The 19,548-nt window shown below is 44.4% G+C and overlaps 1 protein-coding gene across 8 annotated transcripts in view; it reads right to left on the bottom strand.

The window, feature by feature from the left end:
• PTPN3 (protein tyrosine phosphatase non-receptor type 3) overlaps positions 1–19,548 on the bottom strand; it is a 106,438-nt gene that overhangs the window by 51,264 nt on the left and 35,626 nt on the right. For 7 of the 8 annotated variants that reach the window (XM_045562532.1, XM_045562531.1, XM_045562535.1 and 4 more), the window contains exons 5-9: positions 18,031–18,109; positions 13,333–13,377; positions 9,814–9,866; positions 4,031–4,151; positions 2,792–2,879 (exon numbers count right to left, since the gene is read on the bottom strand). In XM_045562532.1, coding sequence (XP_045418488.1) covers positions 2,792–2,879; positions 4,031–4,151; positions 9,814–9,866; positions 13,333–13,377; positions 18,031–18,109 — 386 coding nt within the window. The remainder of the gene's footprint in view (positions 1–2,791; positions 2,880–4,030; positions 4,152–9,813; positions 9,867–13,332; positions 13,378–18,030; positions 18,110–19,548) is intronic. The other variant, XM_045562537.1, reaches the window with a different exon arrangement.

Here is a 19,548-nt window from a genome sequence, read left to right as displayed (position 1 = left end):
GAGAAAATGTTACCAAAAACAGGCAAAAATCCCTACTTAACAGATACTTCAGATATCCAAGTACTTAGCACTAATGCTTCTACCATGAACACACACTGCTTATCAGTAACACCTAGGTACCACCGGTTTAGAAAGTTACCAGATAAGTCCACTCATTCCACAGAACCATGTAAATGAACATTCAGTTTTAAATTTTCAACAAGCAGCATTAAATAGCCATACTAAACTCAGAAACGCCTCACCCCCTTGCAGAGCTTTTCATATATTTCAAACCCCAGTACTGAAAAGGCTTTGGCTATCATGATGACGAAAATTTAGAACTACTGACTCTAAATCCAGTTAAGAAATAAATGCTGCTCATAAATCCAATACCTCCACCATTTATAAGCACCTCTGTGCTAGGCACTGGCACAGACAGTGAAGAGACAAGACACAGCGACTACAAGCTGTTTTAAATCCGTTTGAGAACTAGGTGAACGTAAGTAAATAAAAATCAAAATTCCTTCCCTTGTTTACATTCTTGTTCCCCTAATCAGATACCTATAATTACAAAGAAGGGGCAGAGTTTGAGTCAGTTACAACTGAGCGTGAACCTTCAATCTGCCACTTACTCATTATATAATTTTGGGTTTCTAAGCCTCAATTTTTCTTTTTGTATAATACAATGAAGATCATAGAAGCTACCTCAAAGGGTTTTTAATCAGGCTGAAATTAGAGAATAAAAATAAAGAACCTAGAATAGGGCTTGGCATATGGAGCTTTAAGAACAGGGCTTGGCACGTGGTTGGTGTGACATTCTCTTTTGCCGTGGGACAGATCATTTATGAACAGCGGTATGAACACAGAGAACTGGAGAAACTGGACAAAGCAAACAGTGCTGACACGGTGCCAGGTCCCGAGAGCATTCACTACAGGTACCCAGCTGAAATCATATGCTTAAAGTAAAACCAGGTTTGCTTGATGGGGAATAGGGTTGCACTTAAACATGATACTCCAGATCACGACATAGGGATTACCATGCAGGTGCGATAGAAGAACAAATTAGCAGATGAAATAAAAATTGAGTGAATAAGGAAATAAATGAACGATCTGGGTGGGCCAAAGACTGAGTCTCAAATCTCCTGATTCTGCGGTCTTTCAGTCTACACCTCAATCCCTGCAGCACAGACAGTTACTGTTCACTAAATCCCCGTGCCCGAGCCCACATTTCCCAGCTCCCCGTGTAGAAGAGGCAGGGCCCTGTGACTGGTTCTAGCCAATGTGCTCTGAGCAGGAGGGATGTGTGTCTCTTAAGAGCTGGTGAGTAACCCCTCTGGCTTCTTCTTCCCCTGTGACAAGCATGGAGGCCACATGGGAAGATGGTGACGTCACCACATGGAGGCAGCCTCCACTGCCAAGATACTGCATGGGGGTGGGGAGGGGGCTCCCCTGGAGAGATGCTTGGACTCAATGCAGACTCTGAACTACTGAAAGATGAAATTCGTGGCATGAAAATATGAAGATTTGGGGGGTTTTAGTTCATGTAGACAGCCTAGTGTTCACCAACCCCCTCTGATACCTTGGGTGTCTTGGGCAGGCACGTATCATCTGGCCTTAGCACCCTTGAGGGTCATTTCACTGGCAGTTCTGGGGGGTGGGAGAGCACTGATCAACTCAAGGAGATACAAAGTCCCACTTTACCACTGAATAAAGTGCTCTGGAACATTCTATCAAAGATAAAATATTATTTGCAAATGGAATTAAAATGAATGGGTAAGTCCCAAAGTTGATATTTTTAAGATCTTTCGCCTACTTTATTATTTATGTCATAACTTGCCTACCTCACAGGACTGATAAGGGACTGAAGTGAAACAAAAATCAAAATGTTTCTATTATCTATGAAATTATATAGATTTAAAGTTTGGTCAATTATTCAGCCTCTATGAGCCTCAGTTTTCTCATCTGTAAAATGGGCATCCCCACTAGAATACTGATCTCACAGGGTTTCCATAATCCTAAGCCAAGAACTTATGGTCTCATATGAAAGCATCTGAACAAAGGCTAGTATATAGCAGGTGTTCAATTAATATTTGCTTCCTTTTGGATAAGATGTGGGTCAATCACAGGTAGAAAATGTTAGTATCTCACTACTGAAAGGTCAGATGCCAATCAGACAGCGCTGGGGTCATGTACCAAAGCTACAACTTGTGTGCTACGTGACCCTTGTCAAGTCCCTGAGTATCAGTTTCTCCATCTCTAAAATGGGGATAATATAACAACATACCTACCTCATGGCACTACCGTGGGAAATAAATAATCCACTGGCACAGAGGAATCACTCAGTAGATGACAGATGTTAGTCAATTCCAATAACATAGTCACAACCAATTTATTTATTGATTTTCAATCATGCCACCACAATTTAAGAAAAAAAACTATCATATTTGAGCAACTAGCTCTAATTTGAGCAGGACTTGAGATTTAGTAGAAACCTTGTATCATTAAACTGTCACTTGAAAATGGATTTATGCATATTTTTTGCCTCTCTAACCGTAATATAAAATGGTCTTACAAAAATTAGAAGTTTCCAGTTCCCTGACCCCTCAAAAAAGTCTTCAAGTACAAAGGCAAACATGAAAGAGCAACTAGATAAATGACAAAAAATTTCAATATTACTTAATAAACCTTCCAAATATCTTTAAAAAGCTCTTGTTTGTTATAATGAAACAGTTTCATCAAAAGAGTTTTCAAACTCTCAGAGATTAAAATATAAAAAATAATTTTCAAGCCAAAACATGACACGGATACCTACCCTACCACTGTGCAGTTCTACTCCGTAGAAGTCGAGGGTCCGAGCTATGTTGATGTAGCAGGATTCAGCTTCTGATTGCTTTAGCCCACTGCAGAAGAAAAGACAAAAAGCAGAGTTCACCCAATAAGTAGAGGATATTAACTTCAATTTTTAAAAATAAAAAAAATGTAGAAAGTTTGATAACATTGCTGTAAGGTTATTAAATGCCTTGTGTTATCAATCTTAAACTATCTAACCCTGGATTCTACTAAACCACGTTTTTCTTCTTGTCTATTGAATTTGGCTTCATCTCGCCCTCTCACTTTTCAATTAGCTACTTCTTCCCATTTAGTGGGCTTTCAATATTCAGAGGGAGAAGAATGTTACCTTTCAGAATGCCCACCCTACTTATTCCAAGTCGCTTAATTAATAGGTAATCTTTAGGTCTTTCTGCCTTTATTTCTTTGGCAGTGGCCTCAAACTCCGAGCGCCACTGGCCCGGTACTATTTTGGGACATTGACTTCTGCCCAGGGAGTAATTCCAGGAGAGAGGCTTGGCAGCACCTTCTCAGGAGGTTTGCTGGTTGCTTGGCCTTTGTTTTTATGGTCCTCCCAAGAAGTGAGAGGTCCCTTGAGAGCTGGCCTCCTCCGTCAGGGTGGCCCTTATTTGACCAGGACTGAACAGCTGCCACTGTAGCGTTAAGTCAAATGAGGAAAGGGAGGAAGAGGCCAGGACTGGGCATATCTGCTGGAGCTGAGGCTCGCCCCGAGGCAGCTGATGAAGACGACCGAGGCCCCCGCCCCAGAAGTAGGCATTTTTCAGGAACTGAACCCAGGGAGGCCCTTGGGATTCACTCAGCTGGTCAGCACTTTATGTCCATCTGTCTGTCTGTCTGTCTAACAATACCTGAAGGAACAGCCTGTTTTATTAAATGTGGTAAACCGCTGAAAGGTTTACCTGGCAGGGTCAATCAGATTTCAAAAGGGGCATTTCCTTCAGGAATTAACTGATTTCAGGTACATCCTGAAAAGGAACACGCCAGCCATCACCCTAAACTCTGAATGCATTTTGCACTTTACAGCAAAGCTAGTTATGCCAAATATATCTGCCACCACCCAGCTCAAAGGTTCAAAAACCCCCGACATCTTGAAAGAGAATTCATGAACAAAAAGAAGAGGCCACATCAAACACAAGGGGACACGCTGTCTGAAAATACCCGACCTGTGTTCCCAAAGTAGGCCAACTAACACCCCCCTCACCTGTGCTGCTCATGCAGAGATTCCACCTTTGTTAAAAAGTCATCGTTTTGATCTGGTATAAACTGACTTTCAGAAAGATAGCCTGGATGATGTATGGAAGAATCGTAGTCTCCAAAATGAGCTATCAAGACAGGATGAGGAGAAAATTGTAATTAGTTTTGTCTTTTCAATGTGGTATTTACAAGCATCCATAGCAACACAAGAAAAACATTAACTGGAAATACTCTTCTGGAAAGTTCTGCACCACATGAACTGGAGCTTCTTGTTAGCTCCAGATGCTACACTTCTTATCTGAACCCTCAGTATAGGCTACATATGTCACACATGATCCAACCAAATTCTCATTTTTCCCGAGGACACACAGGGAGGAAACCGGGTGTTGTAACCTAGGTCCTACTCTAATCCCATACTCTTCCATACTCTGTGGTTGGCACAGCAGCTGTGCCCATGCCCCTGGATAAACAAAACCCAGGGGGGAAAATGCCACTCTGTATGCCAGGCACTGTGTTGGTTCTGTCATACCCCAAGGTTACTACACCACTGGACCAATCTGCTCTAAAAACTGGGTGTAGGCAGAAGGGAGGTCATCCTGACCCACCCCCTGGGATTTGGGGAGGTGTGGAAGAAAGGGGACCAGGATGGACTCAGGGGCCATAGGGACCAGGGGTGGGCTTGGGTGGGGCTGAAGGGACAGAGCCCAGGCAAGGCCAGTGGCAAAGTCCCTAGGGAAAAGGATACATTCCAAGGGGAATCAAACATAGGAAGGCAGATGCTGGGACTGCCAGGAGAATCACATTAGGGACCTGCAGCCGCAGAGGGAAGTGGAAGGGGGCCTTACGGAGGGACTTTTGGACTGGCCCCCAGCCCAAATGGCACCTCTCCCTCAAGATCCTTGACTGCTACCCGCCAATGTGAATCATGGATGACCATGATGTGATGGGCATTCTTGAGAGTTGTGCAGTGCCCAACCTGTATAAGTGTACATGGCTACTAGCCCAAGGATTCAAATCATTTAGGTGTCTGGACTGTTGAGGAAACTGGGAAAAAGAATCAGGGTTGTGGGACCCGAGGACATCCACATCCTTTCTCCAAGACTAAGTTTATCCATTGGTATAAAAACAGGAGTGAGAAGACAATTTCTACCTTCAATGGGCAACTGATCTCATATTCTATTTTCTTGACAAACAAAAAAAGCTTTTATTTAATCTTTTTCTTGAAAATATTAGCCCTGATCTTTCCAAATGTTTTAATGAATTTCTTCCTGCAGCTGGCTTCAGTGCTGGGAGGCTTCCAAGGACTCACAGGATTGTTTCAGCATACCAATTGAACACAGAAGATTTCTAAATCAAGAAACTCCTTTTATATCACCAGGACAGAGTTTGGGGAAAGCTGTGGTGATGCTTCCTAGCCAAGCCCAGAAGGAAAGGGGGTGAGCCAGTGGCTACTTGGGTGAATTTCATCACAAAGTCAAGAAGGTAGATGCAAGGGTCATCTCTTTCTTTACCCCTACTCAGCTTTGCTCACCCTCTATTGCCTCCATACCCCAAGGGCTGCTCTTTGAGACGTGCACCATAATGAAGGGATCCATTTCCTCCTTACACTGTGCCCTGAGGGCTGGGAGTGGGTCAGACTCACTATTAGGGTGCATGCATGCGCACACACAAATACACACACACACACACACACACAGTAGGTGCTCAGGGATTTGGCTGCTCTGATCTGTCAATTCTGGAAGGCGAAAAGGGCAGAAAGCCAAGTGATCTATGCGTACAGGTTTGACCAAGGTTAGACCATAGGCTGTTAAGCCCAGCCAAATGTGACCAAGTTGTGGATGGAACTGCCAAGGCTGTATGATGTAAGCACAAGAGTGGCAGGTGAATCTGTGTACAGGTAAGGGTACAATGGTGCATTTACAGGAAATCTTTAGATGCCCAGGCACAGGGTGCCCAATAAGGAAAGCTTGAGAAAGCATTAGAATCACCTTGTTCAAACTCCTCATGTTAAAGGGGAAGAAACTGAGGTCCAAAGAGGGTACTTGCCACTACGACAGGGTCAAGACCAGGATTCAGGTGATCTGAGTCCCAGAGTTAGAGCTCTTACCACCCTACCAGCCAACCTGTCAGGTCTATGAGCTGCTGCTGGCCATCTGCCGACGGCAGAGGTCATGTCCCCAAAGGCCAACTAAATGACCTTCCTGAGTCTCAAAGCAGAATCCCATGAAGTTTTACTCCGTTGGTTTCATTAGCTCATGGGGATCATCCTGGATCTTGGTGTGGTACTCACTGTGTTAGCTAACAGCCCCAACCCTGGTGCCATTTTGCAAACATGAACAGCAAGGTTTTTTCTTTAGTCAAATCGCTGTGGATTTTAAAACAAGACCAATGAACCTCCCCATCAGGTTGTTTTCCTTTGAAACCTTAAGCAGCTACTTTGTGCAAAGGTCTGTGCTAACCACTAGGGGGAAACAAAGTTAAACAGTCATACACAACATCTGCAGAACCTTGGGCAGTTTCCACATTGATTTCAATGGCATCAGCCCACTTGATGCTCACGGTAACCCAGTGGTAGATAATGCTTTTCATCCCCATTAAACAGATAAGGAAACTGAGATTCAAAAAAGGGGCCTGCCACTGTTGCTCAGCTACTAACTTGGAGCCTACGCTCCAACCACAGTCCCTACACTTACCTACTATTGAGTAATACATTTTCCTATTTGTGGGGAAGCAACACATGCAAAAGTTAATTATAGCAGAAAGAGAAGTGCATGCTTATGTGGCAAATACCTTATCTTTTAAGCCCCATGCTTTGTTTTGGCTGATAACATTTTATGTTTTGCAGCAAAAAGAAAGTACATCCCAGGTTCCCAAAGTGTGGCATTTCAAGCTGTCAAATTGTTCTACTGGGAAAGTCCTTTACCTGCTATTTATCTAATTTCAACTTGACCTCAGAGGCTCCTCTCAGGTGTTATTCCTGGGATGTTTGTCCAGCCTCCCTCCTCTTTCCCCAAGCAGTGGGGAGTCCTCGGTAGTCACCTTCCATGCTAGCATCACCCATGCCTGCCTCCCTACCCGGCTGCAGACTCCTCAGGGAGAGCAGTGTGTTTTACCTGACTGTGTGCAACCTGCACGTGGCATAGGCCCAGAGAATATTATGGAATTAATGTGTATTTCCAAAAACTTCACTTACTTCTACTGACTCCAGTTTGTACTTCTTAGGTGCTAGTAACTTCTTTAGCCTCTATCAGTTCTTCACAGAGGAGAACCTGACTACTGAAACTTGGAATAGGAGTTTTTTATTTGACTCTTAAATTTTACTCTAAATAAAGTTTATTATTTACAATAGGCAATTCTTTAGACTGCTGTCTTCTGGACAGACATGAAAATACAATAAGAGTTGACATTCTGCAAGAGTTAACACTTGCAGGTTGAGGGAGTGGGAGGTGGGTGGACGATGAGAAATTACTTAATGGGTACAACGTACATTATTTGAGTGATGGATACCCTACAGCCATGTCTTAACCACCATGCAATCTGTGCATGCAACAAAATCATACTTGTATCACATACATTTATACAATAAAAAAAAACTTGCCATGTGCCATGTGCATTTCTAAGGGCTTTACATACAGTAACTAACTCATTTCCCCTCCACTACACCCCTATGAAGTGGATACTGGTACTATCCCCACTTGACATGTAAGGAAGCTGAGGCCCAGACAGGCTCAAGGCCACACAGGTATGAGTGGAAGAGGCAAGACCCCGGTAACATGGCTTCAGTCTGCTCCAACAATAAAGAATCTTTAGTTATAGATCACTTTCGCATGTACTACTTAATTTGAACCAAGTTGCCAGATTGAGAGCTGTCTTAATCACTACTGTCACCTCTATTTTATAGATGAAAAAATGCAAGATTCAGAGAGGTAATTGCAGATAAATGGCAAATGGAGATGTCAGGATTTAAATCGAGTGTGCCTGCACACCTTCTAGTTAGTGTTCCTGCGTCTCAAACTGGAAGCCCTAACTATGAACACCAAACTCACTCTGAGATTTAGAAAAGCTCAGTCTCCTCGGCCGATCAGCTGGGCAGAGACAGCCCCAGGTCTATAGATCAATAAGAACACAAGCTGACTGGTGATTGTGCCACTTCCCAGATGGATATGGCATGGCTGGGTCTGTTCCAGATGAACTTTAGGGAGGAAGGGAACTTCAGATCCACCCAGGCTCATCACTGTGCAACGGTGGGGAGGGGGAGATGCAGCTTCGATGGAGAGACTAACACTGGGTCTTGTCTTACTTGTGAATAGGGTCCCTGCATGTTCAAAGTCAGGCAGTTGTCTTTGACGTCCTCTGTCCTCCATGCAGACGGGCAGGTAAGCTGCAGGCCCAGCCACCTTGCTCTCCACCTCTCTCATTTACTTGGTTTTTTGCTGGTAGGGGAGTAGGCAGACTTAGGGACACCGCAGCAGTCCCTGTCAGCCTTCTCTTGCTAGAGACCCGAGGAGGGTACACAGTTTAACCAGCACCTGCTCTGAGACTTGGCCATCTTGTGCCCTTAACTGCCTACCATGCGGTGAGTCAAGATGGTAACAGGCCAGATGGTCTTGGGCTTATGGGGAAGGCCGAGGGGCTTTCGTAAGTCTGGAGCTACCACACAGCTCTACGTGAGTGCCGTGCTGATGTGCTGTAATGGCACCACACAGCTAACCGACTATAAAGTGATACTTCAACTTCCATCTAGCTATGTACCGTTTCCATTGCGCGTACCCGGCATCTACCACAGGACCTGACAGGGCTCAATAAAGTTTTCCTGACTGAATGAGTGGTTTCCTGCTCCAGCTTAAACTAGCCCCGATGGAAAATCCCATCTGCACTCTCTATCCAGTATAGTAGCCACTAGCCACATGTGGTCAGTCCAAATTGTGATGTGCTATAAGTGTAAAATCCAGACTGGTTTTAAAAAACTTAATATGAAGAAAAAAAAGAGAATGTAAAATATCTTGTAAATAAATTTTTACATTGATTATACTAAAATGATAATTTTTTTTTTTAAAAAAAGAATTCTTAAATTCTAGTGCAGATGTCTTTTTTATAGAATGTCTTTCGTTCCTTTGGGTAGATGCCCAGTAATGGGATTGCTGGATCGATATTTTGGATCTATTGGGTTAAATAAGTCATTAAAAATTAATCTCATGTTTCATTTTATTTTTTTTAATGTGGGTATTAGAAAACCTAGAATTACAAATGTGGCTCACCTTATATTTCTATTGGACATCACTGCTATAGACCGATATATGTATTCCATTAGCTATATTGAAACTCTGAATTCCTAAGATCCTGGAAGCATTTTAGAATGGCACCAAGCAAGCAGGAGGAATGACTTTCAGCAAATTCCTTGACCTAGCTAGGTCTCAGCTGCCATGTTTATAAGGGGTGACGGGTACAAATATCTGTCCCACTGGGGTTTGTATGGAGGTTAAATCCAAAATACCTGAGCAAACACTCTGGAAAATGCAAAGTGCGACAGCTGTCTACAGTCCAATGGGCTCCCTTGGGAGAAGACCCCACACCACAGCTCATCCACTCCCTTCCCCCCAACCACCTTCCCTAATCTACCATCCCCACGCTGGAGGAGAGTGTCATCTGGGTAAAAGCGGGACAGCCTGAGATATGCTGCCCAGCAGGATTCGTGGGGAAGAGGGATTTCGTCAAACACGAGAAACTGGTGACTTTCTCAATAGACAGGTCGGAACAATCTGCCTGTGAAACTCCCCCTTCACGACTTACATTGTACTGCATAGGATGCCAGAACCACTGCTGAGTTAAGAGGGCAGGTTAACCTGTCAGAAGAAAGACGTATTAACAAAGTCACAAGAACCAACAACAGCTCGAACACCCACAGATCATGGGTAGCATGTGTCTTTCTTTTCTTGGGCTGACCATTCAAAAATAACACGAATCATAACAAAAACAACTTTATGATACCAATCAGTATATAGTAAATATAGATGTAACACATTAAGGACTTCAAAAAAGAAGTAACTTTTTCATGTTTAAAATAATATACAATGTAAATACCATGAAGCTAAAGGTCTAAAGTTGGTCAGCATTTTGGCTTATCAAGAAAGGTCAGATTCGTATCTCTACGAGGGAAAACACAGTGAGAAAACTGTACTCTTAGATCAATGGGCAGCCTGCAAATCTTTCTAGTAAAGACATGAGACTCTTCATAGTGCTAACTCAATTCTCGAGTTCTAGTGACTCTGATTCTGGATTATCCTCATTCTAGAAGAGTAACATCCTCTCAGAAGGGAAAAGTGGAAAAGTATTTTGAATTTGAAAACTTGCCCTTCCTTAATTAAATTACTTAAGATTCCCACGTCTATGTACCCTCCTGAAGATCTATCTGCAGGGTTCAATGGTCTGTCCGCCTCTCCCAGTCTTGCTGCCATCCACTAGAGATCCCAGACTTGGGGCAGACCTGTTCTGCTTTCTCTTAAACTCACTGCCCTCCCAAACGCCCCATTTCTCCAGTGACTGCACCTCTGTCTTAGTCATAGTTGGAACCCTCTCACTGCCCCCTTTTCTCCACTCAACCGCAGACCCCATGGTCTGCCAAGGAGCTGGCCAGCAGCCCCCGGAGCCCAGATCACTGCTGGGCAGCACAGCGGGTAGGAGGGGAAGGAGGGAGGGCTTGCAGGGTGGGGAGGAGTCTGACAAAGGGAGGTATCCTGAGCAGCCACACTGGGAGACACTGGGATTTTAAAAGCATTCTTCCTGGCAAGCCAGTGGAAGTAGAGAAAACATGCAGTTTCCATGGCAGCCCACGGGGGCTGACAACCTGCTGGCCCTTCCTGTCCACTGCGCTGTGTGCTGGTCCTGCAGCTGCACATGAAGGCCAATTTTCCCATCTGAGGGCCCCCATCTTTCCTCAAGTAACTCTGTGTTCCTGCTTGAACTTCAGAACGATCTCCCCAAGTCTGCAGATGCGTCCCAGGGACACTCGCTGCCTACTGGTTCATCTGGAGATCCAGGGGGCCCGTGGGGAGAGCAGGCAGGAACGGCGGGTATCAGCCATTGGCTCTCCCACCAAGATGGGCTTCGATTAAGCCTAAGGCAGTGTCCTTGCTAGAGGAAGAGCAGGTGAGCGGGATTTGGGGAGCAACTGAGGGCAGGAGCTAAGGAGGTACCACTTAGACGGAAGAAACAATCCTACGAAAAAGTGAGAAAAAATATTCCTAAAGAATGGTGTTCAAAATACATACTGAAGAACACCAAATGCCTGCACTCCACTCTTAACTCGGCCACTCATTCTTAGACAGATCCCTTTCTTCTTCAGAGTCTCCAACTGTTGAATGAAGGGCTTGGACCAGATCACCCATGTCCGCTGGAAGGAGATGGTGCCTTGAGTGCTGGCCACCAATGACAGCTCCAGCAAGTCAGGGACGGCTTGACACCCAGGAGAAATGCTAAGTAGGTTCCAGTGAGCCTGGCAAGAGATCCACGGCCACAAATAGCCCCATACACCCCCGAGGAGACCCTCTCCTTGGAGAGATCTAGGCCAGGACATGGCCCTCAACAGATCTGTACTGATTCACACAGAAATAACAAGGGGATTTTGTCTGGAGAAGAAAAAAATGAAGACAACTAACTTCCGGTATTTGGACAATTATACTGGAAGCTGCTGAGAAGGCAGGGCCCTTGCCTTATTTAACCAGTACAGTTCAGTGCCTGTTTTAGATGAGGTGTTTACAAAATATTTGTGAAAAAAACCAAAGTAAATGTGTGGGAGAGAGGGACAGAGGAAGTTTCTACTGCTGCTGAGGGCAGCCTGGACCCAGGAGAGGGGTGGGTAATTTCAACCCTGAGTTACTCTAAAATGTAAAAAGGCTGCTCACAAAAGGGTGAGCTCCCCATCACTGGGGGTGATTGAGCAGAGACCCGAAGGCCTGTAGGTGGTGTTGGAGAAGTGATTCATTCCTACCCTGAGTGGGAAGACGAGCTAAATTATGAGAATTCTGTAATTCTATGACTGCTGAACAGTCAACAGGTTCTGGCAATCCTTTCTTTAAGATGTCTCTTGTTTCTAACTGTCCACCTCCCCACCCCTAATCTTCACTGCCCCGCCTCTGAGTCCCTGGTCTGCATGTCTGGAACAGCCTCCTTGGGGCCATCCTTCCCTTCCATCCACCCTTGGCCTCTTCCAGTCTTCCCTTGTGCACACTTACACTGTCTTTGCACATGCAGCTCTTGCCGTAACCTTCCTGCTTAAAACCCTTCAATGGCCCTCCTCTGCCTGCTGGATGTAAGATGCACGCCTACCTTTGCCATGAAAAGCCCTCTCTCTCTCTCCTGCTGTAAGCCAGCCCTCAGTCTGCAGTTTCCAGTTGGAGCTGTGGGCTGAAGGGGTGTCTTCTCATGGCCTAGGGAAATCCAACTCCTCCCTTCTCTACTAACCCCAAACCTGGCTCATCCCAGCAATCTACAAAGACTTTTCTAGCCCATATCAGCAGAAGGAGCTCCTAAAATCTCATGATGACTGTCATTTCCACTGCCCATGTTGGTACTAACTCCTTCGTGACTGATGCCTGGGCTCCTGTCTCATTTCCCCAAATGGACTGCAAGCTCCCTTGTGGCACAGCATGTGGGCTCCCTCTGAAAATCCTCTTTGGTAGAACTAAACTCACAGGGGGAAAGAAGGGGCTAAGAGATTGGGAGTAAGATGTAGCTGTTCACCTGCCGCAGTTTCTGCGATAAGTCAAGAAAATACTAAGAATTTGGAGGAAGTAGCTCAGAGACCACTGGCTTGGAGTTTCTTCTTCCTTCCTAAGCTAATGCCTTGCAGCCATTGAGATGGTCGTGGCACATGAGAAGTGCTGAGTTACAGGCAGATGCTCACGTGTTTGAGCAAAAAGCTTCCCAGACAGAAAATGACTCATTCATAGATACTAAGAGGCTTGGCAGTAGACCTAAATTAGGCCTGATCTACCTTCCTGAATGAAGCCCATTTTACATTCTGGGTCCCTTCCTTCCTTTAAAATTTCTCAGGTCTTTACCAAAAAGATAAATGCATCTTTTGTAATAAAACTGAAATAACATGAAACGAATTTGATCAATTCTCAGCCTCTCTAAACCAAGACTCAAGTTAGAAACAGACGCCCAAAGCCTACTGTGGTACAGGATGCTGCCTGCAACATCTATTCTCTGTCTGGATTTAACATTGTTACCAGAAATGCACGCTCATTAGATTAAAACCAGGAATTTTGCTAGTCTGACAGGAAAAGAAAAATGCAAAATTCTTATTACCTTCCTTCACAAATATCCATCTTCAGTTGTAAGAAATACAAATGCCTATGAAACAATGGTTTTCATTAATTCATACTCAAACTGAAATAAGCAAAAAAAAAAAAAAAAGTTGATGAGTTAAAGACAAGACCTGTACATGCGAAAACCAAAATACATAAAAACACATTTTTGTCCAAGGTATTTGGTGCTATTTTGCACGTTGCAAAGCTGCCCCATGAGTAACGTGACTCATGTTGGTGCCCTAAGTCTTGACTGGCAGGGGCAATGTCCCCCCCAGTGCAGGCTGCCCTAGGGAAGGCTGAGCAGGGATGGACGGGCTGGTACCACCAGTACTGCTGCCAGCGAAGCCCCTGCCCTCAGCCCAGGCCCTGGTAACCGAGCACAGAGGCACAGGCACCCTGCACAGGCAGCCCCCGTATCAACAGGGCCACTGTTATGAACACTGTGCCAGCTTGTGCACACCCACGTTCTCCCAGTGAGGAGCTGCGAACGGAAGGGGGGTCTGTGCAGACACCTCCCCGGCTGGGGTGCAAACACCCAGCTGGTTTTTTTCCTGTGTCCCGGGAACTCTGGGTACGTGAGCAAAAGCATAAACATCAGAAGTTGCCAGGGCCTCTGAGCTGAAATTCTGCACTCTTCTGGGAGTGACCCGCAAATGAAACCTCCAAACCCCGGCCCTGTTTTACGGGCAAGTGTGGCAGGCCCCTCAGCCTGGCAGTCTGCTCCTCCGCCTGGGGAGTGGGGTGAGGAGGCCGCAGGGCCAGGAAGCGCCCCGGGGAGACTTCTATTTAGGGACACGGCACACATGTGACACTTGGCCACCAGCTCCCACTCTTTTTTAAAACCCAGATTCAAAAGGGATAGTCATTCCAGAGTCTGGCCAAGATGACAAAAGGGAAACCTCTTGAATCTAATACAGATAGGGCAGAGGTGCTCAGGGGAAGGAGAGAGAGAATGTCGGCAATTGAAACAAATCAGTGTCATTATTCCTTTGGTTTTAGAAAGGTCAAGGGACTGGCTTTTTGAGATGTGAATGCTTCAAACGCTATCATAACCTCCTGTCTGCACGGTTCTGGGCTGTGTGCACGGCACTTTATAACCTCACCTCTCATTTCAGACACGCATTAACTCTGTAAGGGAGATCACTATCTCCATTTTTAACAGATAAGAAAATCAAACCTCAGACAGCATATGTGGGGTCAGCTGTGCCTTATTTTAACCGGGATAATCATTATTAATAAAATATCTCATTATGCTGCAAATTTCCTATATGTTTAACGACTAAACAGCTTTAGAATCTATGTCACCAACTGCCCACAATGTACCGAAAACCCAGCATTGAGAGACGGTGTAACATACATTTGCTGATTCATGCCTATTTGGTATTGGAATCTCTGTCTTTTCCACCTAGCAGAACATAATCAGTCCTTTCTAGTTTGCTTCTATGTTTATCCAAGCTGACATTCAACCAGAATTAAGTGTTCTCTCCTCCTACAATGCTACTGAGAGAAAGAAGAGAAGGGAGAGAGTTATAGATAATCCAGTGGTGAACCTGGGCTTTCACTGGCAAGCTCGGCTAATCAGTTTATCTTCCTAGGAATAAAAACGAGAACTTGAACCATTCACCAAATGCTACCTTGTCACAAATTGAGCAAAGTTTCTGAGTCAACCCCACGACATCATTCATACACAAAGCAATCAGAATAGTGAAATGCAATCCAATCTTAGGAGACTTCCTAGAATTCTTGAAGGAACCTAATTATAATTTGAGGTTGCCAGTAAATAAAATTCTGTTTAGAATGACCTAAATTTATCAGAAACAGCCTTCGTGGAGGCTCACAATAAAAACCTTTATTTAATAATTAGAATAAAGGAAAGTTATGTAGAAGAGATGCTTGGCATGCCTAGTTTCAGAAATGCAATGACTTATCTTGGAGTGCACCCCATTCACAACTTCAGAAAGAAGCAGTGAATGCCTCCTTGCCTAGATCCTTAAAAAACAAATACAGAACAACAAATACTGCCTCCATATGTCTTCTTTGACTCTTGAGAGCTAAATTTCCTTAAAAGGGAACTCATTTTTGGTCAGGCTACAAAGCTGGGGCTTAATAAGATAATATGTGCCAGGAATACAGGTAAAATCCTTCATTTAAGTTAAAAAAAATAAGCATGTGTATTAGTGATAGAGGCATGGCCCAAGTTAAAAAAAAGATCTGGCAGGCGGGCATGATGGCATGAACCCATAGTCCCAGCTACCTAGGAGGCTGAGGTGGGAGGATTGTGCAAGGCCAGGAGTGTAAGGCCAGCCTGGGCGACATAATGTGACCCTGTCTCTTAAAAAAAAAATAAAAATAAAAAGATCTGGAGGTCCTGGTGGTCCACCAGCTAGGATTCATGGGGTGTTTGTTCCATTAAGAGAAAGCTGGTGCCCAAATCCCAGGTGACAGCCACACTCTACTCCACACTGGGGATACCCCCCACCTTAAGATGGGAGGTGCAGGTGGGGTTGGGTGTTAGTTCTGAACCAGTGAATTTTAGGAGAGACACAGACAAAACTGAATTTTATCTGGGAATCTGGTAAGAACAAATATTAGTCTATTACTCATCTTGAACTAAAATCTGCCTCCCTGTAACCTCCACCCCACCCACTGGCCCTAAAGCTATGACCCAGCACATCTAGTTCTCCTTTTCCCACGAGTACAGTTTAGAGATCTGAAGGTAGCCTTTGTTTCTCCCAGAGCCTCCTCTCCATCCTAAACACCCTACATTTTCCCTGATGTCCCTGAATTGATAGGCTCAGCAGGAGGATTCTGCTAGCTCCCAGAGGGAGTTTCTTTCCTGTAGGGTGTAGAGGTGGATGGCCTGGGCCAAGAGGGACACTGGGGGGCGACTCCTGGCTTAGGCTGGCCCTAGTAATCCCTTCCTGCAGGTTCTGTCACTGGGGCTCTAACAGGCCTCCTGGGTGCTACAAGCCCGGAGCTCTAGCCTCCCGGGGAGCAGCTAGGTGTTGGGTGACAGTCACTAGTTTAGGCAGTGCCGTCCATACTTGGGGTTGAAACCCACCAGTTGGTCATAAAATCAATCGAATGGGTCACAACTGGCATTTTTTAGAAAAGGAAAGAGAACAGAATAGAAAACTTCAGTAAGTGCTTGGCACTTAGTATAGTTTTATAAAACTTTTGCTTCAGTAATTTATATATGTGTACTGCGTTATGACACAAAGTACATTTTTACTATGAAGTTGTGATTTAAAAAAAACCCCACTGGTTAGAACCACACACACAGATGTACACAAGTACATACATGTATAATCACATGCATATATGTATATAATATACACATACACATAATTCTTCATGTCATTCTTAAAGCATCACTCGAACAGAACCTGTTATTCAGTAATGGCCTGAGGAAACCTTGGTAGGGTCATTTCAAACACATTCTTGATGATTATGTCACCAACTTTGTGTCCATCAGCTTATGAAATAACCCGCTGGGCTGAGCGTTTCTATGCTACCCCAGTTTACCAGTGTAAAGAGCCCTCAGTGTGGGGAAAACTCAAAGCACAGGGTGTGTTTCCTCGCGGTCACCTGGTGAGTCACACTGGATATCTCTTGCCTGGCTTAAAATTTAACATAACAGTAAACACAGTCAAATCCCCAATGTCTGGTATTGTAGAGGGAAGAGGCACATAAAAAAGGCAAGACAGAGTAAGAGACTAATATTTGGCCTTTAAACATATTAAAAGTTAAAATGTGATCATGTAATTACCACTAAAAAAAGTAAAAAAACAAGACAGCACTCTACATCTGAGTTCGTGTCGCCTCCTGGGTGATGGATGATCTCATGGCTACAATGAGGCTAGAATAGGATTCAAAAATGCTGTTCGTTGCTTTTTTCTGGTGAAACAGTTTCCCTCCCTAAGAAAAATAAATGGATCGACAATAAAGGGGCTTAACGCTGCCATGCGGGGGGGAAAGTTGAGTTTGCACAGTCTGTGTTCAAACAGCAACAACCTTCCTGCACTCCCCTCTTCCTCCATTCCAAATACCCTGCGCCCCACCCAGAAAACCCAGGTGCCAGCACTCAACCAGGACCAGGCCAGACTCCAAGCCCTGAGGGGTAAACAACTCCTATCACAGCCCTCTCTCTCCCTTATCTGGTTCACATATTTCCTGCACCTGCTGATTCACTAGGAGACAAGCTGGGTCCAGCCTGCTCTCCTTTCTAGCTCCTGCAAACTAGGGATCTGATAGAAAATTCTTATTACAGAGACGTCTTCTTATCTTCAAGGGCCTCAATTCTAGCTCTTCAGCAGCATCATGCTATCTGACCTGTGGATGACTGTTTCAACCCTGCCTACATTAGTAGAAAATGACTTTTTGTCCTTCGAGCATGTGCTCAGCAGGCAGGAGAGGCAGGGGAGGTGGAAGGAGGCGGGAGAAGTAGGAGGCGGATGTGAGTGTGCTGGGAATCGCACCAAATTAGGAGGGGGAGAGAAGCAGGCCCAAGACTGAAAACTAATTAGCCAATTAGAATGTCAATATGTGCACCCCCAATTTTTACTTGGATCATAATGGCTGGTGCAGTTACACCCAAATGAAGTTACTTGGCCGCAGTTATAAAATGAAGAGTACATTTTTAGTGGTTACTCATTTTTATACACTAAATAGAAAACTTTAAAAAAAACATTATTACCTGGTTTGTTCTTGCTGCAGTGTGTTGGGATCAGGTATAAAAAATCTTACTCGAAAATGCAGGGTACAGGGGAAACCTCCTACAACATTTTTCAAAAACAAATTAAATTTTCCCTTTACAAAAGTCAATGTATGTAAGTTGCTACTCTTCCATAAGTGATGCATTTTCACGAAACCATAGTTTTTTCCATCATAAAAGGGCTAATTTCAAACAAGGAGTGCATAAGTTTTTTAATTGGTTGTTTCAGAAATATTCACGTCTACAAAAACTAAAATATTTACACGACATCAACACAGACTGAAGTATCTATTTCCTGTTACATGTTTACCTTAGGGCTGTGTTCAAACACTGCACTCCATTATCTGCATTAAGAATTTTAGAAATCCTTAAATCAGCATATCACACAAAATTCACAAAGAAATAATAGCTTACATTTGTATAGTGATTTATACATTTCAAACATTTTGATGTACATTCTTTCATTTAAACACCACCATGCCTAGGGGAAGGCTAGCCTGCTATGGACAGCCCTGTTTTATAGGTAAGCCAACAGGCTTAGAGATGCGACTTGCACACAGCTAGTGACAAAACCAGAATTATAGCACCGAGGTCTTCAATTCTACTATACCACATTTCAAAATCATTTTTATGCTATAAAATATTTCATGCTTTTGATGCACAACATAGTAAATGATTTATACTAGTGGATATTACACAATGAACATACTCAAATATGGCTTTATGCATCAACACCAAGAGTCAATTGGCTTGTGTGGATAAAATTAGTCCATTTCTTTCGACAGATATGGCAACAGGAGACGATCAGATTGTGTTGCTAAGATCCCAAGATCTTCATGTCAATTTCATCCCCCTCCGTCACTCAGTAAATATTCACCAACCCTATCTACGCACTCAGCACTTCCTTGCTCTCTGAAGCTCAAGTCCTTCTCCAGCCTGCTGCCCTCGCAGATCCTGCTCATCTCCCTCCTCTACCTTGCTCATCTTGGGCTCCACCCTCCCACTTCTTTCATATCTTCTATCTTCGTCTCTGGCTTGTGTTCAAAGAAGCTCTACTGGGGAGTGTGCACCTGAGTACACCTCTGTCCGCGTGTCGAGGTACCAGCGGGTGGCGCTATAACTCTGTGTACAGCCTGACCACCTGCACATCAAAGGACAGCAAAGTCCTCCCACTGCCTTGGGATGCCCTTTCACCTCCCCTCCTCCTCTTCTTTAACTTATCATTTTTGTGTTGTACGCATGGTCTCTTCATTTTTCTTGTGGTCCTGTGCACACCCAGAGCATCCTATCATGTGCTTGGTACTTTCACAGAACCATCCTTCCCACTTGGCTGTGAGGCTCCAAATCTGATTTGAACTGGATACCCAGGGCTTAGCCCAGAACCTGTCACAGTGTGAGTTCAGGACACGTTTGCTGAAAGAACGAGTTAGTGAGAGAATAAATGACAATACTTATCCGTGTCTTGTGTGTACTTACTCCTGCGAATTCAGATGGGGCAGG

This window comes from Lemur catta, chromosome 10 (genome assembly GCF_020740605.2).
Source record: "Lemur catta isolate mLemCat1 chromosome 10, mLemCat1.pri, whole genome shotgun sequence".
Classification (NCBI taxonomy): Eukaryota; Metazoa; Chordata; class Mammalia; order Primates; family Lemuridae; genus Lemur; species Lemur catta.
This window is presented reverse-complemented; position numbering and strand designations above follow the sequence as displayed.